The sequence below is a fragment of the Electrophorus electricus genome, chromosome 8, assembly GCF_041902795.1.
Source record: "Electrophorus electricus isolate QZ-2024a chromosome 8, ASM4190279v1, whole genome shotgun sequence".
NCBI classification, from domain to species: domain Eukaryota; kingdom Metazoa; phylum Chordata; class Actinopteri; order Gymnotiformes; family Gymnotidae; genus Electrophorus; species Electrophorus electricus.
The window spans coordinates 25492501-25519665 of record NC_137504.1 but is presented as its reverse complement, the minus strand read 5'-3'; the positions used below and the strand labels follow the sequence as shown (position 1 = coordinate 25519665).

The following is a 27165-nucleotide window of genomic DNA, read 5'->3' as shown; positions in this document are numbered from 1 at the left end:
ACATTGTGGTTATATGTCATTTCCTAATTGAACAGGCAAGTCACCTGGGAACATGTCATAATTTGGGAAGATATTCTGGGTCAGAAGGGTTAATTGGGTTCTCCACTCGACAGTCTCTCTGGAGAACCCGGGAGAACCTTCTCCCCCGAAAAAAACCTTGTCTCTGGTGTGCAAAACTAGTTCGCCGACCTTCTCTCCTGGCTCACCTGACTTAGCGACCAGGGGAAAAAAAATCATGTCACCATCTGCTGATTTCCTGTACCAGTGTACCTGACAATCCAGACAGGTGGAGGTGGCTACAGGTGGGGAGGGGCAGGGGAGGGGGTTCTTCTATGGATATTCAGCAGGCCAATGACCACACGCAGGCTCAGCTCAGCAACTTATACCAGGCTAAGCACTAGGAGCGGCTAGAGAAAGGTATCTGGATATCCCAGAGTAGCTGGAGGCAGTAGTGTTTGGAGAGTGAGAGGGGGAGAGAGAGAGAGAGAGAATAAGCAGACAAGAAAACATTAAAACAGAAAGGACGTGGTGGAGAAAGAGAGAATGGGCAAAGGAGGCAGCGTTAAAACCGAGGGGGGAGGGAGTGAGAGAGAGAGAGAGAGAGAGAGAGAGAGAGAGAGAGAGAGAGAGAGATTGGAAGGCTGTCTGGGTCCCTTGACAGAGACAGATGGAGTGGGAGCCACCAGATTTACCGAAGGAAGCAGTTTATAGAACACTGTCAGAAGGGAATAGGGAGAGCGGTCTAAAACCGAGGACTCAAGTCAAAGCCATCAATCTCTCTGCCATGCAGGATCAGACAACAGAGTAGCTCGGCTTGGTTGGCGTTCACAGAACATCAGATATTAATATGGCACACAGCCCCTCTCTCTGTTTCTCGTCCTCTCTGTCTCCCCTTTTCTCCCTCGCTCTCCCTTGCGCTTCTATTTCTGGATTTGCTAAGTATGCATTGGGGCTTGTATTGATGGTGCGCCCAAGACTGTGTTTTTTGTGAGCAGGAGAGGTGAGATGCATGCTGGTCATCAGTATGTAAATATGTTCCGTTCTGTCAATCATCAGCTCTAAATTGGGTCAGGGACTGTGTTTGGCATTTTGCCCTGACAGTGGAAAATCTTACCCCCATTTTAAGTGAGCAGAAATGGCTGTCTTTTTCAAATCTGCTCCATTTCCATCACACTGCAACAGCAAGTTTTTGCAATAAACAAATTACAGGTTTTAATAGGACACAGGGCTATTGTTATTGCCAAACCTACCTTGGAAATTAAGTACAAATCCAGACCTTAATCTGGCTATTGTGTCAATAAAGTTTAAAGCACCATACAGCATTTTGGACAAAACAAACTCATGCAATTATGCCAGCAACACTAATCATGTTAGCAGCTAAGAATCTCAGGAGGACTCTCCATCCAGAGGGAGTTGCCAAGACTGGAATGGCTTGAAATTAAACTCCACCCATGCAACTAAACATCAGCAGAGGTGGGTGATCAACAAAAATAAAGTGCTAGCAAAAAAAAACAAAAAACCACACAACAGGCAACTATAAAATAATAAGTGTCTGCAAGCACTATAAATTGGCCTTTCATATGAATTTCAGAAAAGGTTTAAAGGCTTGACAAAGCTCTTTTAAAAGAGTTAACCCCCTTTTGAGTCATGGCCCCTCACAAAGTTTATTCTTTGTTTCATCTAGAGGGGGATTAATAATGTCATTAGGGGACTGGAACTCACTTTCTGTAAACATGCTTTTGTCGCAATGTAACAAACTGTAAAAATTAAAACAAATAAATAAATAAAAACATTTTACTTTATTATTTTTTTGTGGTATTTGGCATCCACTCCTATCCATAACTATTAACATATTTATCAGTGCTACGGCATTAGTGCTTTTAGTGCTTCCTGGGAACACATAACCTTAGTGTAACTAGCTCCTTGCTCCACCTGGTCAAGTGGACTACAGTAGCTTGGCTTGGTTGCCACACTCTGCCCTTTATTAGCACAGTGACCTCACTGATGGGAGCATGGTACCATCTCGGTTAACGCAACAAGCAAACTTGAGTCTGTGTCATGCTGGGGGTCCATGTGGTAGGGGTGGGTGGCAACTAGTGGCAAAGCACATAGGAGCATGGAAGGCAGCTGCGCGAGGAAGCCCCCAGCTGCCACTGCGAGTTGTCCCTGGCGGCATGATTTATGGCACACCCCTTCGCCAGGGTGAGGCACAGATTTCGATTGTGCTGCCTGTTCACAGACGCGCGGGCGTTAATGAACGTATTTTGCCAATGCGAGGACCATTGACTCCCCCAGTGGGACACATTAGACGGTTAGTGATCGTTCGCAGGCAGAGATGGCATACCTCACCAGGTCTGATCACCTGGCTTTGCTGTAATCATGACATTTTATTCAGGCTTAAGATGGAGAATGCCTGGCCTTAATTGGACATTCAAGGTTCCTTCATTTTAAATGAAAAAGATGGCACTACATTTGTCATTAAGGGTGTTCAATTGATACAAGATGCTTTTATCCTCTGCGGGTACTATAGCCTTTATTTATTTATTGTTAACGTAATAAAATGAAGTCTTATACTGGATTATTTATCCTTCCTTCTACAAAGATTGTTTCCTATAGTAAATTAAATATGGAGTCACTTGGAGTACTAACTTACTTTAAAACGACATCTTCATTGCTTTCAGATCTTCGCTTTCCCCAGCGCTAATCACATAAGCCATGAAAACTCCTCAAACTGATGTCACCTTATCCCCTACCTCATACCATCCCCAGTCTTTGCACATGACGCATCCACCAGGGTCAGGATGTGCCATGCAGCCCAGCGGAAGTAGGAAGAGCACTCAGAGAACAGGATTAGGGGGGTTGTAGTTCCCCTCTGCAGTGCTATCAGTGTAATCCTATTATACTGGGTCACCCCGTTGCGCTCCAATTACACGCTGCCATAGGAGCTGCCTCTAGCAATTCTGATGTCATCATGGCGATTAAGGACAGGACGAAGAGTTCGAGGATGAGGAAGGAGATCTAGAGGTGGGGTTTTTTTCTGTTTCACTCAGCCAGTCTGGAAAGTCACCCCACACTCCATGCTCAGCGACCTGTGGCCTTCGCTTCACTCTTACTGAAAGAGCTCAAACTTTGGTGTGCTTGAAGTTTTCAAAATTTGGATTCGGTTTTCATAGCATATTCTAGTGACACACTGCAGTAAACCAATGCTGCTCCCATGGCTGGCAGAGGTCTGGTCACAGTGCAAGCACCATCTTTCCTTCTATACAATGACACATCAGTTTACAGTGACTGAAGATGCTGCTGGCGATGATAAATTCTGAGCGTTATTGTTATCTTGTGCCTAATGGTGCTTTTTCAACACAGAAGTAAACTTCTGTTTGAAGATATATGACATTTAATAACTAGTGCATTTTTGTGCAAATTATGAGACCACTTTCTTTCTTTTGGTGCTGTTTCTGTTTTTATAAGCCTACCACAGAACAGCATCTCATAAACGTTATTATTATTGAGTTTAAGGGACATTTTATAGAAAGCAGAAATGAAATGGAAGTCATTCTAAAGACATTTTCATTGAACTGACAAAGTGAAAAACCTTGTGACTATGAAAGTTTATGTGAAATTGCCTTAATCAAAGATTGCTGTTTTATGCAATATATACTATTTTATTTGTATCAGTAAAACAAAAAAGGCACCAATATGGGATTTTGTCTGAAAGCCCCAGATTAAAGACCGCTTGGCTAGAAAATTTGTCACTGCCATAATTAGGGCAAAAAACATAATTAGGGGTTGTAAAAAACATAATTAGGAGTCCATACATGAAGTAATGGACCTTTATTGTAACTCTTCAGGTTTCTTTTTTCCTCTGCTAACACAATACAGGCAGCAAAGTCCATAAAGTGCAGACACACCAAACTGAAAGAAACATGTAGAATGTTTGAAACTCTGCAGATAATTTTCAGCAAGCTCATCATCTTGAAGGAGAGCTACAGCACAAGATTAAACATTTTGTCCTATAACTTCTGTATCATAAGTCATAAACACAAAATTATTTTTGGTATTAATTCTTGGTTTTGGCTGAATTCCACTAGGCCCCATCCATTCAAGTCCACAATGATTTGCATAATATTAAATATAATATTCAAAATTGCTGTTAAAATATTTGCCAGATTCTAAAAAAAAAAAGACATTTGCAAATGTTAAAAACATTTTGACATTTGCAAATAATATGACTGTGATTTTACAATCAACAGTAAAGGAGCAAAGCTTTATTTATTAAACAGCTACATTCAAGCTTAGTTAATTTTCATGAAATTTGAAAGACGAATGCCACCTTTTATAATTTGTGGATGACCATTTCTCAGCAATCGCTGGAACAATCAAGCTAAAATTTTACACAGTACTTCTGTGGGCAAGCTGCTTCTTACGGGCAGGACTCTGAAGAATCTTGATCATTGATAAATACATGACTGCCCTTGGCCAATCAGCTTTCAGCAGGACTTTGATTACCTTTGGCAAATACACAAAAACTCTCTACAGGGAGACATTTTCTATAACCTTATACTATAACATAACACTTGGACAATGGGTGAAACCTATTGCTGAGGTCACTGCTGAGGAAAATATTAGTAGCAATGTATTGGATTCAAATCATGAAAAGCTACTTTTGCAAATTAGTCCTAGACTTTTTCCCTAATCAAATATTATATCAAAATATTTGCTAGAGACTGAATATCAATAATTATCAAACTTTTGTTCACATTTGTTGGCATGTGAAATATGGTCCCTACATGCCCAGGTTTTGCTTATTTAATCAGAATAGCTATAATTCAGGAATTCTTCAAGTAATTCCCATGATACATGATCATTCATTCATTTGAGGTAGCCTGCCTATTTTGTGGATTGCCAGAAAGAAATCAGGAGAGATCCACTGTAAACAATATGTTACAATATGTGTTGACTTTTTTAACCCACTATGGCTGCCACATATCAGTCAATCTCCAAAACCAATGTCTAACTGATTTTCATAATCCATTTGCTAAAAGTATGGAAGATCAGATTGTCACCACAACTCCATGGTATGTACAAATGAAGATGCATACAAATGTTGGTTTGAATCAGGGTTTAGTAATTGTGGTAGTACGCCATAAAATAAATTCATAATAAGATGAAGTGGAACACACCTGAGAAAAAAACAAACAAACAAAAACAAAAACAGACGGGTGCACTATCACAAGTTGCAAAGTCATGATAAATATGCTGTTTTAATGAAACATGATGACCTAATCAGCATTTTAACATGACATTATTCATTTGATGCTTTTGTAAAATAAACTAATTTGATGCTTTTGTAAAATAAACATTTTGGTACATAGATGTAACTCAAGGTCAAATTTGTAATTTGTATTTTTACACACACACCCACATACACCTACATCCACACACACACATGTACATGCACACACACACACACACACACACACACACACACACACACACACACACACACACACACACACACACACACACACACATTATATTTTCTATCTTTGTGTATGTGTGCACTGTTTCTGTCTCTCCCATACAAACCCACTGTTGACACAGAAAATATTTTTTTGTGGGAAAGCATAACTCAGACAGAGTGCAGAATTAGAGGGCAGATCAAGTTTATGACTATATAAGATTTCTTGCACACACACACACACACACACACACACACACACACACACACACACACACACACACACACACACACACACACATACAGTCAATGGGAACTAAATATTTCTCACAGGAGATCATAACCAGTCTTGTCAGTGGAGAAAGGAAACTGGCATAAGGGACCTGTGCTGATAGTGGCTACATTTCTCTCTGTATATTTCAGTCTGCTGTAACCATAATGGCTAAAAGGAGGTTCACAGCCTATGAAATTGAACAAAACAAAGGCCATGATTTATAAGGCACTGCTCCATGAAGGAACACTGGAAAGCTTCAAGGAAGAGGAGCACCACCCTCTCCTGCTCGTACACAGAAAAGCCAGAATCCTCCCAGATCTCTATTCTCTGCAAACCATCATGAGGGCCATTCAAATGGAGGTATCTGGGACTGCTCCACTGGACGCCATAGCAACGGAAAGCAGTCTGAGGAGCTGCCAGGCTAGCCCTTACAGATAAAAGACAGTAAGAGCAGCACAACTTGCTACAAATGTAAAAAGAAATCTGCCAATCACATACCATTTTTCACGTGCAGAGTGATTGCACCACATTAATGTGGTCCCATCAATTATTCTATACATTTAGTAATATTTTTCTGTAATAAACAAATAAAATCCAGTATAACAAGTGCCATTTTATAGGCATCTGAAATGTTATGTTATTGTGGTGTGTTTTTCATAAAATGTATTCTTTGGCTAAGATTAAGTTATATTATATAGTTGATACATGAGTAATGATACATGAATAGTGTACAAAGATTTCCCTTTTCCCTCATCCTGCAAGCTCAGTCTCGATGAGCACTTCATGAACACTGAAAGACAAAGCTGGTTAAGACTTCAAATTATAAAGCATGATTGTATGCCACACTAAGTCTCCCTAGCCAAATCTAGAGCTAGGCTAATGTAATGCTACAAACGTTTGGTAAAACATAGTATTACCTTTTCCCAGCTAAAATCTTAGTTAGCTAGTAATTCATTAAATTCAAACAAATGTGATAATTGTCTTCAAAATATGTAAATTTGTGCCAAATTTGGTCAGAATCAGACTACCTTTCAAAGTTTAAGCCAACTGAATATAAAAACCCTAACTGCACTTTGATAAAAAAAAAAATAATAATAATAAAGTTTTGATCATTCTTTAGATTCAGATTCCAAAGATTGTTTCAAGGCCAAATTTGAGATCATGTGTGAAATCCCTATAATTAAAAAGGTGTGCATTTCAATCAATCAGCAATAGAATATTTTTTTAAATGAAATGACTTATACTTCTGAATTGCATAAAATGTTTATGCCTACAAGCTAATCATATTAAGAGATTCAAATACATTTTTGCAAAAATCACCAATGTAGGCCAATTCCTAACTTAAAATATTTTTACATTAATCCTTGGCTTCTGCTAGGCGCCATTCGTTCAAATCCACTATGATGTTTTTGTTTGTTTGCTTGAGAGATGTGCACCATAAATGATTTTGGGGTAGCGGACCAGATTGGCAGATCTTTGTCAAAAGAGGCTTTATAATTTGCAGATAACTGTTTCTACACAAATTCACAAATATGAAGTCAAAATGTCAAATGATCAAAATCCAAATATTTATAAGACAGTGAATCTGAATAATTAACATGTTGACATTTGTACACAGTATGTATTTGTGGACTCATATATCAAGTAATCCTTTCAAGGTGTCCACATTCAATCAAAGGAGATGTAATTCAGGGATTATTTGAATAATTCTCAGAACATTTAAAACAAGCATTCATTTATGGACTTTGAGGTAGTTTGCAAATTTTGGTACATTTTGCCAATTGGAATATTATATAATAAGGTATTTCAAAACAAAAGAAAATTAATTAATTCCCATTATGTTTGTATTTTAGATAAGAAATTCAGTTTATACAGGACAATGCAGCTTTTGACTTAGTGTTATCTATTTTTTGTTTTGGTTTTTTTTACTAGCAGGATTCAAATTAGCCAGTTGCTTTTAACTTAACTATTTTAATATAGATCTATACACATATCTAAAAATATATGCTGTGGGCACATGCAAAATTTGTATTCATTCAGTCTTTGGGGAGTGTTATAGTCCACTGTTTTGTGTCAAATCAGAATAATATGAATGATAAATTGCTCTTTTTAAAACAGACAAAACTACTGGTTTTAAAATAGAACATTCCTGAAATTCAAAACTCCAAAACAAAACAGAGATGTGTGAACTTGCATGAATATGGGCTGCTACCATTTCAGCTGCCAAGTTGCAAAGGCATGCTAAAATACGTTCAGGCCTGGAGGATTTCTGCTTGCAGCTATGTATATATATATATATTTTTTATTTTATTTTTTTGTAATTTGAAAAGCTCTGTGTTTAGATTTTCTTATACGTACATAAACTTGCTGGAGGCAGAATAGTAGTTAGGGTGCAAGACTGTGGGTGAACATCCTAAAGAATCTGAAGTCTCAGAGTTCCATGTGAGGACGTACAGGGATGAGCACTGTCTGTCTATTTCTGCATTTATGAGCGAAGCACTTAAGGTGATAAGGTTAATGCACATGATGATGAATGGAAGGTCATGGAAACAACAGACAGTGGTTAGAATGACAGCTGTCCTTCTATGTATCCTTGCTGTCTTATAACTGTTCCTTGGGAAGGAGGAGAGAACAAGGAAACATGGGATTATTAATGGGATCAGGCATGGTCCTTCTGTATTGAATTTCTTCCAGAGAAGCCTAAGGCTACTGTCAGAACTGCACTGATTGTCCATCCATCCATCCATCCAACCATCTTTGGTTTATTGTGTTGGAAGATTGGTTGTCATCTCTCAATATGTTTCATTTTAGTACTTTTTTCAGTATATATGCCGTAGGTTCAGCTGAATTAATCATTAAGGAAACCTCTTCAAGGAGACTGTTGTCTTTGTCGGTTATTTTGCATGTTTACACCATACATAGAAGATCAGAAGATCATACATGTCTTTACAGGGAGGGGATTAGGAGATTTGATGATTTGCTGAAGTCTAGCAGCATATCAAGAATGTGAAATCACTTGCAGTAGCTTTAATGTCCTCCAATAATCACAGAAATTACTGCTTATTAATTATTTTAAATTCTAAGCATTCTGCAAGGTTTAAAGGAAGTGTAAGACAGGTTGCACAGTATTGTAAATGTAAGCACAATTCTGATTACCTGAATTTCGTTGTTGTTTACAGTACATAGGAAAATCATTCCAATTTCTGTCCATTCTCACTCTGAGCCTGCAACTAGCACAAACTGCATGCTGACGCACATTCGACCTGAGCAGCCCAGAGTGAAGACAGATGTCAGGCTGTGTAGAAGGTGATACTCAGCAAGTGCAAATCTGTTTGCTCAAGGTCATGCAGAACACTCTGCCAGAGGTTAACACCGTCAGGAAACAATCTTCTGTATGTGCACACACACACACACACACACACACACACACACACACACACACACACACACACACACACACACACACACACACACACACACACACACACACAGTTATTGGTCTCTTTATCAGGTACACCAATGTCTAGGTGCAATTTATAGTGTGCAATTATATCCTGTAACACATCTGTTGGTATGCAACCATTGTCATCCAGCCTCTTCCCTGTTTATCATTGGTCAGTTTCTGATTTACAGGACCACTGCTGACTGGAAAGTATTTGGGTTGTTAATCATTTTTGGACACTGCGTTACCTCTGATATGTCACGGACATGGTGGTGGGTGTTGAGCTGGTACAAGTTTATCAGACACTGCTGGTGGTTGTACACATTGTAGGGTTGAGGATGATCTGCAACACAAACCCAGCCAAGTGTCCTGTGGTCAGATACTGACCACTGATAAAGAGCTAGAGAATGATTAACATAAATAATGCAGTGCCACAGATGTGCTGTAGACTACAGATAAGGTATTTCTAATAAAGGTGTTTCTAACAGTGTTTCCAGTTTGTGAATGTAGTTTTTTCTAACTCTAACCCTTTTTCTTCATTTATTTCTTTTTCTTTCTTTCTTTCTTTCTTTCTTTCTTTCTTTCTTTCTTTCTTTCTTTCTTTCCTATTCTATTATTCATCCGTTTGCTAATATATTGATATCGTTGCCTTTTATGAAAGTCACTTTGTGAATGTTACCTCCTTTTGACAGCAGCACACAAGGAGGTGACGGCTCTTCTTCAATGTCACTCAACCAGAAATTGTGAGCGGCATTGTGAGAATTCCTATTTTCCTCCATCCTCTCCTCAGCGCAAACAGTGCTCATCGGCTCGTGTTGCTGGAAGAGGCATGTAGCGCAAGGCACTGAGCATGGAGTGTACAAGCGGTGGGAACGTGAAGCACATTTCATATTAATATAGTCCACAAGAACAGACTCTATTACCAGCAGAGCATGAATTCATTTCAGGAGCTGAGATGGAAATTAAAATCGCATCCACTTTCATTCCTTCCCACAGCCTGTGCATAACATCTTGTTAAAGCTGCCAGGAGTGCCTAACTTGACACCATTTAATGTATTTTTAGGTTTCTTCACTTCCTTGGGGTTTACAGGGGAAAAAAAAAAAAACATCACATTGTTAAGAGCTGAACAGAGGTTGACGCTCGGAGGGCTCAAACTCTTAAAAAGACTCACTGCATTTGTGCAACTGATGTACATGCTCATTTTCTCGGTTGTTGCATCCTGCTAAAAGAAAATCAAGTCTGAAAGGTAACAAAACTCCATCTGTAACTAAGGACAGACCTCAAACACTTCAAACAAGTGAGTTACCCCCAATGGCTGGGTAGACCTCCTATTTATACATTGCTTCTGCTTTCTTGGGAATGGCCTTCCAATAGAGTAAACGCATGGCAGCAGATTTGACTGGAGTATTGTAATTACAGACTGATATAGCCGTGTGTGTCCTGTGCTGGTGATAGTTCAGTGACACAGGCTATAGCTCCTACACACTCTGTCTTCTACACTTCATTAGCAGCCATAAAACATGGAGTAATCAGCATTTCATGGGATTTGATGGTGCTGAAGGAGAACAAAAGCGCAAACTATGCAGATTATTGGGTTTTGTGTGTGTGTGTGTGTGTGTGTTGTGCAATGGTAAAGACAAGAAAGAGTAATGAATAGCTTTGGCTGCTGAAATGCCATTAGATCCTACTGTTTACTCAGTTCTTTAATGTCTTACATGCACAACTGCACCACTCTGCTTGTAGTCCACACTCTCCCCGGATAGGATTTTGCAGTCTTTGTGGAACGTGTTCCAAGGAAATTATATTGGAAAAAATGACTGAATGTGTGGCTCAGTTTAACTGTAAAAAAATTCTCTTTTTTGAGTTTACTCTGTTGGTATACTGCTTCGGCTACAGTTATGTGAAAAACCTCCAGTGCGGATAATCAATATCCACTCTTCGTGAATTAGATCTACAGATCTCTGGATCTCCAGTCCAGCATGCTCTCCTTCGAAAGCACCGTCCGCACCTTGACTCATTACCTGCTCACTCTGCTTTGGCTACCAAAGCCTTTGATAAGAGGTTGCTAAATAGCCTCAGAAATAGCTGCACGCTCATGAAATGTTTTCTCTCTCATTCATGGCCAGCTTGAGCATGCTTCTTAAGCTGATCACGGCAGCACCTTGTGCAGGACATTGTTTGCTTTCCTTGCAGAGACCCTCGAGGCAGACGGTGCGGCGTTTGGTTAAGGCGTCAAATGTAATACAGTTACTGTGCTTCTCTTCTCTGGTCTACTCCTGTGCTGCAGTGGCAAATTTAGATGTAACGCAAGGATATTTTCCCTTGAGTATTAAATTATCTATTTCTCACTTCTAGTGCATTAGTTTCTCAGAGAAGTGTATACATATCTGAAATTTCCCTCTAACTTGTAACCCCTTGGCATTTTTCTCATTTGAAATGAAACCTTAACTGCTTTTCTTGGTTTAATACTTCTGGTTAAGGACACAGTGAGAGTCAGGCTTTTGCTATTCTATACCTGCAACAAAACAAAGGGAGATATACAGAACAGCGAGAGCGTGAGAGAGCGAGAACGTTTACTTCCTTCGTTAGCCTTTTGTTCCAGTGGAAACCAAATAACATCACACTGAACGTCCTGAGGCAGACAGCCAATTAATTTTAGTTCTAATTCTTAGTAGGAAATGCTCATTGAATCAAAAGCGAGCTGCAGGACGGAGCTCAGGGCTCTGGCTGGGCACTGTATGTGCCTGTGAACACACACGATGCAAGGGAGGGCCACAGAGGAGAGGAAGAGACGCAGGAGAGCAGAGCAGATCTCGGGCTTCACGGAGGGAATCGTGACATGATCTGACAGACCAAAACTGTCCTCAACCTGCAGTGTGGGGTTGCTTGAAGAGCCCAAAAGACTAAACTGTTGTCATGGTTATGTCACAGACCTTCCACATATGTACTTATTCAATATTTCTTTTTACACCTCTATTCTTTTATAGACCTTATTGGACCTTTTGTATCTAGGTTTAGCTTATTCCTATGGATTTCCTGTTCTTCTTGTGTATATCTGTGTGTAGTTCAGTGTCGGCTCGATCTCCATATATTATAAGTGTACTCACCAAGTAAAAAGTGCATACCTGGCCAATAAAATTGATTCTTTGATTGATCTAAAAAGAGACAAAGTAGTAACTAAAACCTGTTATCTGAAAATGCCTGACAGACATCAGCCCAATAGATTTTTGTCCTGCTTTGTTCTACAAACTGCACCCTGCAGCCTTACTTAGAAGTGGTAGAGACAAGCACTGCTCTTCATATTAAATATAGCATTTTTAATGAGAAATAGATTATTATGAAACATTCATTTGAAGAAAGCTGATATAGGTTTTTTTTTCTTCTTTTTTTTAAACAGAACAGCAGAAATTACATACACAAGGTATTGAAAGCTGTTTGCCAATCAGACCCATTGAAAGACCTACTGGAAGATGGGGCTGTATTGTACATGATATCGTGTAAAAGAACAGTAAGAAGGGGCAGCTTGTGTGCTTGTGTGTGCGGTGAGGTGTGTTTTATTAAGGAGAGGTTGTACCGGCTGGCGGTCTTTCCTCTTCCATTGCAAGAACATAATTTTCGGGGGGGGGGGGGGGGGGTCTTGTGTGATTCTTTCGTACCTTGTGCTAGAGTCGCTGGGTCTTAATTACGAACTGAAGCCACTCCCAACAGACTTTGCAGAGATCTAAGAAAAGCTTTTGGTTCCACGGTCGTACCGAGGCGATGTAGCTATTTACACATATAATATACGTCTTAAGTGTTTTAATTAAAGGAGAAGGCCGGAAGCCTCCTTCCAGATGGTTCTCGTTTAAACACATGCAGAATACGGTGAGAACTGGCAAAGCTTCCCTTCTGTCCACTTCATCCTGACTAACGGAGCACAGCGGTGGAGATGATGGAGCACACAGGGCATACAGGTGAAAAGCAGACAGCAGAGGAGAGCAGTGTATCAGCAGAAAACCTCTTACAAAGGGTTAAAGGGATAGGTAACAGGCACTTAATAAGACCCAAATAATAATAATAATAATAATAATAATAATAATAATAATGATGTAGGTTATTTTAGTACAAAACATAACATTTTACATTTAGAATGAGTATTCCATTTCACAATGTCAGACCTGAACTGGACTGAAAAACAGAGGTTGCAAAATTAAGCGTTTCTATGGCATAGAGGTGATCGTGAGCCTAAAATCAATGTTCATAACAGTTATTCAAAGCTTTTACTTTTTCTGTCATTTATGGAAATGGAGAGATGTTTCATTGCCATGCCCCTGTCCACCACTGAAAACGTTCCCTCGGACCACTGTGCTCTGAAAAGAAATGTACAAAACATATAGGACATTTTTCACAAAATAAATGCATACAAGCCTCTCCTTTATTCTGACATCCCTCTAGGAAATGTATGGCTTTATGTCTCGCGAGTATGACACCCAAAATGTTCAGCAAAATCTGTTTTTGACAATGGAAAAAGTAGAAGAAGAAAACAAACAAAAATAAACCTTAACACAACAGTGACACACCAGTAACTGGAGGCAGTACACACTTTGCGAAGCTGTACGATGGAGCATCGGTGTTGCTCTTCAGACCGCAGACACTGTGCTCAGGGACTGCAGCTTACTCAAGAACAGGAATGGAACTTCAAAACACACTGGAGGTAGCCCGACACACAGGTTTCAGCTTAGGTTAGAGTCCTTCACTCTCAAAAGACACGTCCAGCTAGCAAAACGGCGATTAGCGTTAGGCATCAACAAAACTAGAGCTATAAACAACTGAGTGTGTTTTAGAGGAAAGCCACTCTGCGCTGCTTTGTCACATGCCTGTACTGGAGTCACACTCAGAGGGATGTCTACGAGGAGAATGAAGAAACACTGTACAGCTAGTGGAATCTTTTTGTTTTTAAAATCATAGAAGCGTGAAGCCAGTGAAATGCGTTCTTTGCATGTTATGACACATCTTGCTTTACAAGTTTTCAAAGTAAAAGATGAATCTCTGGTCTGCTTTGTTACATCATTAAAAATGTTACCCAGTAAAGAATGGCAGTTTCAAATGTACCTTTTCCCCCTCTGAGTAATATCAAGGCCTCGTTGTCACCAGAATTCTTTTTTTTTTTTTTTCTCTTAATGCTCCATTAAGAAGTGACAGACATGCTTGGACACATATGATACAGTCATGTTCTTTTTTTCATTAATCTTTTAGTGAGCTAAAAGGCTTAATTTCTGTATTTTAGTTTCGTATTTAACAATTACACTTACAAAGTTGTTAATAGTACATCAAAAAGCAGAACAAAAAGGTCCCAAATGAAAAAAACCAAAAAAAAAACCAAGGGAAAATAAAAAGGAACTGTTTTGTCTCGTTTTGTTCTGTGATGGTCTATTCAGTAGTAGATTTGCGTTTTCTCTCACTTTAAATTTCAGCAAAGTTTGGTAGTTAGATGGTCTGACTGTTTCAAGATTTCTGTGTTGTACATGTCCAGGGCATGGTTGACACGGATCATCTCGCTGTTGGTGAGCTTCAGCCGGTGCTTTAGCATGCAGGAGAAGAGGTCCAGCTGGGGTTTCCCAGGGGCCACCGGAGGGGCCAGGCGGTTAATCCTCTCCCTTATGTCCAGCAGCAGTAACATGATGGACGAGGACGAGTAGAACTGGGTCCCCTGCGTGTAGGACTGGTTGACCTGCTGCACAGCACTGCGCAGTAGGTCGGCATTGAAGCGCAGGCTGTAGCCGTACACCTGGATGTCGGAGATCTTGATGTAGATCTGCCGCTTGTTGGGGTCAGACAGGTCCACGGGGCCCTGGCCGGTGTCGTTGCGCAGGATGGTGGGCACCTTGGCTCGGCTGCGCAGGTAGATGTGCACCGTCTCGAAGAAGGTCTTCCAGCGGTTCCCCAGCAGCAGAGTCCAGTTGAAGCACTGCGAGCTCTGCAGGCGCACCTTCTCCCAGCGTGGGTAGCCGTGCTCCCCGAAGGGCATGCTCCAGCCCTCTGAGTGGCTGCCGCTGAATGGGTTGACATAGACGAAGAACATGGGGTCCACGCTGCTGTTGCGCATCTGACAGATCTTCATGGACAGGCCCACCATCATGTGCAGGTAGTCCATGCGGTTCTTGTTGCTCTTCAACGTCAGCGACATGCGCTTGCGCCAGCGCGGGTCAAAGAACGTCTCCAGGCGCACCTCGTTGCTGATGAATGTGGTGTGGATGTACAGGCGTGAGTCCATCTTCTGCAGCAGGTACTTGAGCTCAAGGTCCTGGAAGTCCAGGTCCGTCTCGAAGCTGATGAACTGCTCGCTGCGCTCCGAGTCCACGTTCTGCGGCTCACAGCGCCCGCGGTACAGCTTGTAGCCCTTGTTACACGAGCCGCACTGCGAGATGTTGGCCAGGCTGCACATAGCGCAGCTGTTGTTGCCGCCGATCACGCAGGGGATGGGGCGCTGGCACAGCGTCACGCCCGTGTGGCACACACATGTGCGCTGGCTCTCTAGGAAGGTGCCCCAGAAGCCGTTCTCGTTGCAGTAGAGGAACGACTGCACCCGGTTAAGCCACTGTAGCACAGATCTGTGGGGGGGGCGGGACACAGGCGAACAAAGACAAAGTGGATAAAACGGCCCATTAGTAATGCACAGTTTAGCCCTGGCGCTTGCAGTTACAGAGGATTAAGTAACCGTCACAGGCTACTGCTGTTTGTTACAGACCAATCAGTAAAACGGATAATATACTCTGTCAAAAGAGAAGCCCCAATTTTATTTCTCTATGCAAATCGCGCACCTCCCCTTGGGCGTTCCTCCTTGTCATTTTGACAGGCTCTGGAAGTTCTCCTATGGACTGGGGGGGGGGGGGGGAGGGCATCTGATATGAGTGAGACAGCAGACTCAAGGTTATGGTGACACACTGGTGAACCCAGGTAGTAAAGACTGATGACCCCCATCTCTCCACAGATCAGGAGGATCTCAAGCCATCTCCAATAAAACCATCAACCAGGGAGCTGGCAGTTAAGGTGACAGCATTCTTCACACAGAAACTATGCTTTTGTGCCAAGGCTACTGCAGCAGAGTTAGAGGCAAAATGTCATTTGCACTTAAGGGATTATGCACTGTAAAACTCGTGATCGAGTTGCAATTTCATATTCTGACTTCACTCAACACTGACAATGTCTGCAGAGCAAAGATCTGAAAAATGAGACTACAACTACATATTTAATATCATCTAATATAATATTAATATCATCAATTATTTAGGCACAGGCTGATGGTTTCAAAAAATGCTTTGTACATTTCACAAACTCAGTGAATTAACTTCAAAGGAAGCTGTCTAAAGAAATAAATCAAACTGTGAAAACAGCAAAACAATCCTTTAGTTTGGGGTCTTATATTTTATAAAGTTTATCGTATCAGTGTGGAACTACATTGCTCGGGTGACCTCATATGGGGTGCTGGAGAAAAGAAAGGCTGCGCGTTCATTTCTACTGTGGAGCGATCTACTTCATCCTGACCTTTTCGACTTCTTCACTTTTGAAAATACTGGGGAAAAAATGCAGAAGACCTTTATGAAATAATTCCATGGTAAGGGCACAGGGATGGGAAAACCATAAAACAGAGATCAACAAGATATTCAGTGGGGAAAACCGGCGAAATGAAAAATTTCTTGTCCATACTGTTTAAGCTTCCAGTTCAAATAGTGGACACTGAGCACCTCCATCTGGGTTCATGATATATTCACTTTGTATTTGTTGAGTCTCCTCTGCAGAGAAATACCCACAGAAAAAATGAATTACATGTATGATTTGTTGTACTGCTGGTCATTCTCATATTACTGTAAGGCAGAACAAATAAATCCAGAGAGGAAACAGATTAATGCTGCTGTTGCTGTTAATGTTGTTGTTTTTCTGTTCATATGTGGTTCTGGTTGTCAACTGTTCCTAATGGAAACATTCAATCTATATAACTGATTCTGATATCTGAGTATTACCAAAATGTAATTTTACTTTCAATGCACTTCAAACTTTGCTGCCGATTAAAACATTTATGCTGGAGGGCCAGTTCGATCTCTGGGGGCATTTAATATTGTCTTTTCATATTTATTTGCAATAAGCCAATTTTATGTGATTTGAAGCACTCGACTAGAATATGCTATATTCTGTTTTGCATCAATATGTGATTTCAGAGAAGTGTGGCGCTTTTATTTTCCCATTATTATTTGTCTTTTTTTTGCAGAAGAGCAGAGTTTGCCACAGGCACTGGCATGGAAATGGCTGGAAACGAATGCTGTTAGTTTTCACGAGTCAGAGCCCATTCTCGTGCTGGAAATGGGCTATCAGACAGCTTTTGATGCACAGTGCAGCTGACGTGCATCGTCAGAAAGGTCCACTGGCATGGGTGTGAGGGGTAAGAGATGGAAAGAGAAAGAGAGGATGAAAGAGAGTGTAAAAGGGAGAGAAAGAAAGAGAGAAAGTTAAGAAAATAGGAAATTATTATTATTGTTGTATTTATTTTAGGGGTTTTTTTTCAACCACTGCATTTACTGTTGTTAAATCCATTCAACCAGTTAAACTATAAAGCCATGAAAGCTTTGCCTTTCTATCCCTTGTCAATAATGTACATGATATAGTCATGCCAATAAAGCCATCAAATTGAAGCTCAACTGAATTGAGAGTGTGAGAGGCAGGCAGACACTGAGAAACAGACAGACAGAAAGACAGAGCAGAAGGAGGCAGAGGACAATAATGAAAGGAAAGAATCTGAGTTTTCTGTGTTTGGAAAGGGAAAGCTCTTCTTTCATTTGAATAGGAAGGAACTCCACAGCCCTGGGGTACCGGTTCTCCACTGCCATTTCCATCAGTGCCACTTCACTGCCTGCTGCCACAAGCCTGAGATGCACTGCATGTGCACAGCCACGTGGCTACAGGCTGCTCCTATGCGCTCGCTGTACAAGTGCTCGGTCCACGTCCATCCGCAGCAGTGTCAGCTTTGGGATTTAATCTCCTATCTGGGTTGCTGCACAGGTCACGTCCATTCATCCATTGATCCAGCTGTGCATTCACCTGATAATTGAGCTGTACCGCACATTGGGAAGAGCATATCTGCAAGGTGTATGACTGTTAACTCAGCGAGGAGAGGTGTGTGGGTGTACTGTACAGTGAAGATGAACAAAAACTGCATTTACGCCTTCTCTCCTACCCTCTCTCTCTCTTTCTCTCTCTCCTCCCTCGCTTTCTTTCTCTCCCAGTAGATGCCATTCCACCCACTGTTTATCAGGTACAACTAATGACAAACGACTACAATTACAGTAAGCGTTCAGCCGGGGCAATAACTGTGGGCCAGAGCTTCACAGAAGCAGAGATGGGCACCACGCTTTGGTTCCTCATTTAATTGAGCCACCCTGTTTGATTAAATTCCACACCAGCTTTACAGATGTGTTCTGTTCTGCCCCAAAATGGCAACACTTCTCCAAAGTGTGGAGCACTGGGAGATATTTCATATTTCACATTTAGCCAAGTGCTCTTTTGCAATTTGCTTTTTAGCCTTAAATATCTGCATATCGGGCTGGGTCAGATTTTACACATACAGGTTTCTTAAATTTTAATAACTGCACACACTTCTGCTATGAAAACTTTTATCTACTTGTCTTGTAGGCCATCTCATTTTGCTGATGTCACCAAGTGTTCCACTGGCCTTCACTGCAGATCCCCCCTGTAGATTCACCGAAACCGGACAGACAGAAAAACCTCATTCCACTTCCTGCCCTGAAGACAAAATTTTCCTTGAAGTGCTGAGGCATTAAACTTTATGCATCAGCTGTTTCAATCCAGCGTGGCAGCAGTGCTTGTGCGCACTTTTCCTAGGAAGAAACTGCGGGACTCGTGAAAGGGGCGTTAATTGAACAAAAGCCGCCAATTTGCTGAGTCGGATTTCTTCCCTCGGAAACTTTCCATTTCTTTGTGGACTTGCGAAGCCAGATGTTCTAGTACATTGGCAGAGGTTCTTTCCTCGCAATGGGCAGGAGCAAACCCCTCAAATAATGGCGCACCAGATAACGAGGTTCGGGGACGGAAATAGCAGGTGCACGCTCGTAGACGCAACTGCCAGATTTTCAGTACCGTGTCTGATGTTGTGCGTTCTGCACATCTATACTAAGAATCACCTCCCTGATGGTTTGTATTATCAGACTCACTATGGTGTGGCGTCAGGTGCTTTAATGGTTTGCACCATGGGATGGTGCATTTCTCACTTGTGGCCTGGAGTCCTAGAACTGGCGTCGCCGTTTATTTTTATCTGCCTGCAGAGCCCAGCGCAGTTGTATAACCTCTGCTCTTGGAGGCTGAATGGAGCGTGGGGGCAGTTTGGTCCCAATAATGAGCCACTTGTTTCTGCTCACTGTCAGCAGGAAACTCCTCCCTGGACAGGCAGCCACATCCCTCTCGCTTCCAGGCAAAGAGCAAGTCACTTGGGATATCCTGAGTGACAGCCCAGCAGGCCCAACTAGATCCACAAATGCCGCGTAGCCTACACTGGCCATTTCTATGTAAGAACTTCTAATGCAATTAGCAGACAGCGTGTGTTCTGCAGAGACTGTAGTGAACTTGAAACTGCTTTCCTGGAGTTATTTGCTTTTATTTCATGGCTAATATTTCACGGCTGGTATGACATGCAGTCAGAACACATTCGGAAAAGTCTTTAGTAAAAGAAGGCTAAAAGAAGGCTTAGTAAAAGAAATTGCTTATTAAAAGATAGTTTAAGTGATGTCTTTTGCATGGTAAATGATATTATAAATTATGTCTTTGTCATGGTAAAAGATATAATAAGTGATGTCTTTAAAACCTGAATTTTTACTGTTACTGCTAGTAATGGCCCAGTACTCCAGGCATAGCTGATGATGACTCTGTCTCAGGTGTAACCTCCCTCATTAGATCCTAATAATCTTCAGGAAGGATTATTGTGAAGTCCTCCAGGTTCTCCCTGTAGGACACCAGTGTCAGACTGTAGTCCTTCGAGGAGAGCACATGGCTGTGGTCTCTGCACACACAGCAGGTCTTAATAAACAGGAAGAAACAGAACTGCGAGGCATTGTGTACCCTACAAGGACTGGGCTTCAGCAAGCTCACTATGAATCCAGGGTTCTCTAAACTCTATCATAAATGTCAAAGCCTTTTAAAATAGCCAGTTTTATTGTTATAATAATAATAATTCCTGTCTCACCCTTTCCGTGGGTGGTGAAATCATTTTTTCCTCAGAGGACTGGGAGTTTGAGTGTGCGCCACAGTATTTTTGCCATTCCTTGGATAGTGCTCTTTCTGTCTGAGATCGGTGTTGCCATTTCTGGAATTCACTTGAGCCCCGCCTGCGCTTTAGGGGTCACAGCCCCAAGTGCTTTTCTCACTAGTGGGACAGCCTTGGCTTTAACCTTCCACATTCTTTTTGCTTCTAGGCCTACATGCCAAATTCAAATTCAGCAACTACTGCTGATCAACCATAACATTAAAACCACCTGCCTAATACTGTGTGGTTGCCCCTCGTGTGTGAAAACAATTCTGTCCTGTTGAGGCATGAACTCCGCAAGACCTCTGGAGGTCTCCTGTGGTATCTGGCACCAAGATGTTAGCAGTACATCCTTTAAGTCGCATAAGTTGTGAGCTGAAGCCTCCATGGATTGGACTTGTTTTCCAGCACATCCCACAGATGCTTGATCGGATTGAGACCTGGGGAATTTGGAGGCCAAGTCAATACCATTCTTGAACAATCTTTGTAGTGTGGCAGGGTGCATTATTCTGTTGACAGAGGCTACTGCCTTTAGGGAATACCTTTGCCACGAAGGGGTCTGCGTCAATGTTTCAGTAGGTGGTACATGTCAAAATAACATGCACATGAATGCCAGGACCCAAATTTTACCAGCAGAACTTTCCCTGCCTCCACCAGCATGCCTTCTTCCCATAGTGCATCCTGTTGCTGCCAATTCCCCAGGTAAGTGATGCCCATGCACCCAACCCTCCACATGATGTGAAGAAAATGTGACTCATCAGAGCAGGCCATGTTCTTCCAGTGCTCCATGACCCAGCTGTGATTCTTACAGACCTACTGTAGGCACTTTTGATGGTAAACAGGGGTCAGCATGGGCAGGCTGGCCAGTCTGCAGCTGTACATTAATATACAGAGCAAGGGCTTAATAAACAGGAAGAAACAGAACTTTCTTTCATAGCCATATCATGGTTTTCTATCATAGCCAATATTATTTTTTTTATGGCTAATTGCATTACAAAGCTCTTTTGTGGGATTGTTCCCAATGCCCGTGAATCAGCCTTAGTACCCATGATCATGTTATCAGTTCATCAGTTGGCCTTCCTTCTATTAATTTTGGTAGGCACTAACAACTGCGTACTGGGAAAACACCCTGCAATATGTGCCGTTTCGGAAATGCTCTCACCAATCATTTAGACATTATGATTTGTCCCTTGTCAAAGTCACTCGGATTCAACACATCTTCAAGAACTGACTGTTCACTTGCTGCCTAATATCTCCTACCCCTTGACAGGTGCTACTGTAACAAGATAATCAATGTTATTCACTTTACCTGTCAGTAGTTTTAATACTGTGGGGGACATATTGTGGGCGATATTTGAAAACGATCCCCGTGAGTAACTACAGTGTATTGTGGTTAAAGATGTGAAGATGGTAAAAATTGCAATGTAGTACATAAGGCTTCCAGAGAAACAGGGTGTTTCTGGTAGAGGTCCTTCATCAGCTGTGCAAACAAACTGCTTCTTAAGTTATGTGCACAAACAGACATGCCATGTTCAAGGGTAAAAGGCATTTGAATCCATGTAGACGTAGTTACAGAAATATAATTTACACTTGTGCTACTGCCACAGAAGGTCAAAGAGCCATTCAGGGACAAAAAAAAAAGTTAAATAAGATATCCAGATCTCTATAATGTCATCCAGTACCCTTTTAAAACTCCATAAGAATACACACTAAGCAGTTTTCAATTTAACACAATGTTCAGGAAGATTAATGTTCTCAGTCTGAGTCTGTCTTTAGAGATTTGACAGGCATATGTCTTCACAAACAAACTTTTCAGAGGTCTAAAACTTTCAGCATTGCAAGTTATCGTTTTCAATTCTTAATGAGTCCCAGTATTGTTGGCGCTGACGGCTATGATATTTGAAAGATTTGACGGAAATCTGTCTCAATTAGGCCATACTCAATACGACATTATTTCAAAACAGAAACTATACCCATGCAAAAGTGTTTTCAAGCCCTTCATCTTTCTCTAGAGTTTTACCAGGAAGAATTATTACCCAGTTGCAATCCACATTTGAGTTTATTCAAAGTGGATGCTAATTTGGTGCTCTAGATCTATGTTAAACTAGCCAAGTCTGACTTTGAACTGTGAAAATAGGCCTTTCTCATACACAGGAACAGACTCTCTGCCTTCAGTAAAACCAACATTATTTTACTTTAAAGCAGTGCATTTAGAATTAGGGCAGAAAATTTGAGTGAACATTTTGTTCTGCTATGCTACACAGTGCTGATATGGCTTGGGTCTGTGTTTACATAGAATTATAGAGCACCACATTCCTCTATTCCGGCTTATACCCCTAGCACCCCAAGTTCATCTCTCTCCCTCTCTCTCTCGCTCCCCCCCCTCACTCTCTCTCTCTCTCTCTCTCTCTCTCTCTCTCTCTCTCTACCTATTGCTCTCACTCTGTCCTCCGCTTGTCTACCTCTCTGGTTGCCCCTTCCCCAGAATGCTATCACACGCCCTTGCCCCATGGAGTCCTGCTTATGCTCTGCCTGCCTTTGATAACACTTCTTCACAGACCTTGTTAAAGCTACCATTCAGGCGTGGGTGTGCTGCCTTCATCTTCCAGGCAGCTGACGCTCATGCCTCCACCCGACCATGGGAATCCAATGCCCCTCCCCCCTCCTGTACGCATGCACAACCCCCTGCATGCTCCGCTTATTTTTGATGCATTTAAAAGCTTTTCATGTGACTATCAGTTTTTCAGATTTTATCTTTGTTTTTTTGTTTGTTTGTTTTTTTCTGAGAATATATTGTCCTCTCTTATCTGTTGTGTTAGTTCGGGATTTTGCTTAGTCTTATCTGCACCCCAACCCCAACAAGAGCCTTGAACAGAATTTGTATGCAGTTTTTTAGTCGTGTCGCTAATGAAACATAATGATTTGAACAGGAACGCAGCTTCACCGTGTGTTCTCTGCTTGCAGGGGTTGGTGAGCTGGGCCTATCTTATTGGCTGCCTTTGAAATCTGAAGGATGCTAATGAGCTGTGAGGTCAGCAAATTCTTGTCATTAAGTTTTCCTAGTTTCTCAGGTGACTGTGGTGTCACCTTTGCACCATTAAAACTGAAATGAAATGTTTAAGGTGTGTTAACAGTATCAGGTTAGTACAGTGCATAGTCACTTTTACAATAAAGTCCATTTTTTTTCTAATAAACTTTTTCCAGCTGGCCACAGCCATTAAACCCGTTAGCTCTGTGCCTTACTGCTAATATAACCTTTCCTGCCTTAATACGGAGACTTCATTAGATGTGAAGGTGGAAGTCCTCAGGGTCTTTACAGACTGCTGACTGGTGTATGACTGCTGTCACGTTCAAAATGATTGTGACCATTATGAGGAAAGTTATAGAGCTTGTTCATTATAGGGAAAAAAGTTCATTTTCCTTCCTATTCATCCAACTTGTCAAATCCTGAATATTCACTGTATATCTGAGCTGTTAAACCAGAGCTATATGTGTGGTGTTAAACCTGGCCTATATGTGGGGTATTAAACCTGGCCTATATGTGGGGTGTTAAACCTGGGCTATATGTGGGGTGTTAAACCTGGGCTGTATGTGGAGTGTTAAACCTGGGCTATATGTGGAGTGTTAAACCTGGGCTATATGTGACGTGTTAAACCTGGGCTATATGTGGGGTGTTAAACCTGGGCTGTATGTGGAGTGTTAAACCTGGGCTGTATGTGGAGTGTTAAACCTGGGCTATATGTGGAGTGTTAAACCTGGGCTATATGTGGAGTGTTAAACCTGGGCTATATGTGGAGTGTTAAACCTGGGCTATATGTGATGTGTTAAACCTGGGCTATATGTGGAGTGTTAAACCTGGGCTATATGTGGAGTGTTAAACCTGGGCTGTATGTGGAGTGTTAAACCTGGGCTATATGTGGGGTGTTAAACCTGGGCTGTATGTGGAGTGTTAAACCTGGGCTATATGTGGGGTGATAAACCTGGGCTATATGTGGAGTGTTAAACCTGGGCTATATGTGGAGTGTTAAACCTGGGCTATATGTGGAGTGTTAAACCTGGGCTATATGTGGAGTGTTAAACCTGGGCTATATGTGGGGTGTCCTGTGGGACCACGGTGCTGAAAAGTTTTGTGTTTACTCTGCCTTACTGCATACAGTATGAATCATTGAGGGCTTGGAAATTAGCTCATGTGTGGAATTAGGTATTAAATCACGGAAAACACTAAACTCTGAAGGGCCACAGCAATATCCCAATATCTAGTGTATTTTATATTAGTGTATTTTGTAGTTTTCTTTTCTCTCAGATTTTGATTCTTGCCCAAACATTGTTCAAGTATACTTTAAAGGAACTCCACCAACCTCGAACCCTCCAATCCGTTGCCCTTTGAAGGGATTGCCGGGGCTGAGACCCACCTCTCTCTAGGCATCTGATGGTTGGGGTTGTGGTGGCAGCGGACACTCAGGCTGAAGAGCTTGCGGGCCGTGCGCTGGATCTTGAACCGCTGGGCCTCCAGGGAGCTCTGGAGCAGGCGGTAGCGGGCCTGAAGGTCCCAGTCACTGCCCCAGAGCAGGTGCACGCTGCTCACCGGCAGGAAGTGTGCGGGGGGCAGTCGCTTCAAGAACGACTTGAACTCGTCTGGCAGGGGGGGATGCCGGGGATGCCGGACGGAGGACGGAGGACGGAGGACGGAGGTGCATGGAAGAGGGAACAAAAGGAGGCAAAGAAAGAAGAGAGAAAATGAAAGGAATTCATTCAATATTTCATATTGTATTTATTAAACCTAGGAAACAACACTGGATTCTTGAATTCTTAAGAAATGAGTTAGAATTCAACTTAAGTTATTTCAAGGTTATCTTAAAGAATACTACAAAGCCTGCTGATCCAAGCGGTCTCCGATTAAGTCTGAAAGAAGCCGGTTAGCCGGAGTTTTTGTCACGATCACAGTCTCTTTTCAATATGTTTTTACACCTCCGCCACACTGCTGTTTTAAAGTCGCATCTCTGGATGCTCACGTCCAGCCATTTCCTGAGCCGTGCTTATGAAGCCTTCCTTTGTGAAGGAGACAAAGTAAGCAACCCTTTAGAAGAGCCACAGCAGACAGCTAAAGTGACAGTTACACAAACACACCGACGCCGAGGCCTTTTCTCTGGCTGCTACCCTGGGGCATACTTCTGGGTCTGCTAACGCTCCCTCACCAGCCTAAACACCTGGCTTTATTGGAGGTGTTGTTCGAATAGTGTCTATATGGACTCAGAGAGATGGGTTAATGCACATGTTCAGTACTTTAAATGCAGTTCATGTGTTGCGAAAGTGACACAATACCTCCTTGGCTAACAAATTGTAAGGCTTGACGTGTCTTGTTTTGGCATTCAGTGTGTGTCAGTGTGCACTGTGGATATAAATAGTGTTTTACAGCATAAATAAATTTTCTTGTAAAAACAGAGGAACACAGATAAACACTGACTTGTGTATAGCATGGTAATTTGTGTTTTTATTATTTAGCTTGTATTAATTATTCAAGAACACATTTAAGGCAGGCAAAAAATGCTCTAGCTGTTTGAAAAGTCCTTGTATGAAACTAATGAAATGTCCTTCTCATGGTTTACTTCATTTTTTAAAGTGTGGCGATGCCGCACATTACATTATAAAAGTTACAAATGAATGCTTCTAATATTGTGTTCATTATTGCCACCTCTTAACAACAAGCACCTGATATGGGCTCAGTTAGTATGATTCTATGTATTATCATTACTGTTGCTAGTGCTTTAGCCCTGAAGTAAGGATTCTGTTGAAACATTTTCCAGCTGTTTGTAACAATGTCAAAGGAGCTTAGTGAAGCAGTTTGAGGCCACAAATTGCTCTCCTGAGCACTAAAAGCCATCACGGCACTAAACCACAACTAAATTCATCTGTACTCAGACCTTTTCTCCTAATTCACATTGGTCCTTTGTGTACATTACATACTGCAATATGCCATTTAGTTTTAGTTTCTACTTTGCAGCTGATTTTGCACATGAAATCTGTCACTCTCTGCACACTCTTCCCCACTTTTGGACCTCCACCCACACGCTCCAATAAGAACTAACGCTACACGTTTCAGCCAATCAGCAGTCGATTATCAGTCTGAAGCAAGTGCCGAATCCCAAAATGGAGTTCTAACGAGTCTCCGAGGCCCAGTTAGCTCTTTCACTGTTTTTTCGCTTTATTCTTCCCCTTCCATCCACCCAGTCCGTTCCCAGTAGTCCTGTGTTTATCACACACCTAGGACGGTTCATTTATTGCTGGGCCTGTCTCCAGAAATATTGCAGTGACCTTGAGGCCTTCAAACTCAATTTGAGTGTCCTCTATTCAATATAACTATATCTGAGTGTCTGGTTTTATTTGGACCTTTTATTGCCTGTTAATAATACATAAGCTAGGAGACCCGTCAGGTGGATATTGAGCGACCACCTCAGGGAAGAACCTAGTTTGGTATTTTTTGCTCAGAAAGCATGAGAAATGAGTGTGTTTCCATGTGTGTCAGTGTGTGGGCCGCACATGCAGGAGTGATTAGGGTCATCCCTGCCAGATTATTGACCGTCCCACTAATGACAGCAGGGATATGTAGTGTAATTGGCCTCGAAAGCGCAGATGATGGCAGAGAACGAGCACTTTAGTAATGGCCCAGACATGGAGAGAGCGATCCAGCAGTTGAATAATCTGG

At 41.8% G+C, this 27165-nt stretch overlaps 1 protein-coding gene across 6 annotated transcripts in view; it reads right to left on the bottom strand.

The window, feature by feature from the left end:
- Nucleotides 1-12471: 12471 nt before the first annotated feature.
- brinp1 (bone morphogenetic protein/retinoic acid inducible neural-specific 1) overlaps nt 12472-27165 on the bottom strand; it is a 91642-nt gene continuing 76948 nt past the window's right edge. For 5 of the 6 annotated variants that reach the window (XM_081719758.1, XM_081719757.1, XM_081719761.1 and 2 more), the window contains 2 exons: nt 24821-25097; nt 12472-15765 (listed from right to left, as the gene is read on the bottom strand). In XM_081719758.1, the coding sequence (XP_081575884.1) occupies nt 14625-15765; nt 24821-25097 (1418 nt within the window). In that variant the 3' untranslated portion in view covers nt 12472-14624. The remainder of the gene's footprint in view (nt 15766-24820; nt 25098-27165) is intronic. The other variant, XM_081719762.1, reaches the window with a different exon arrangement.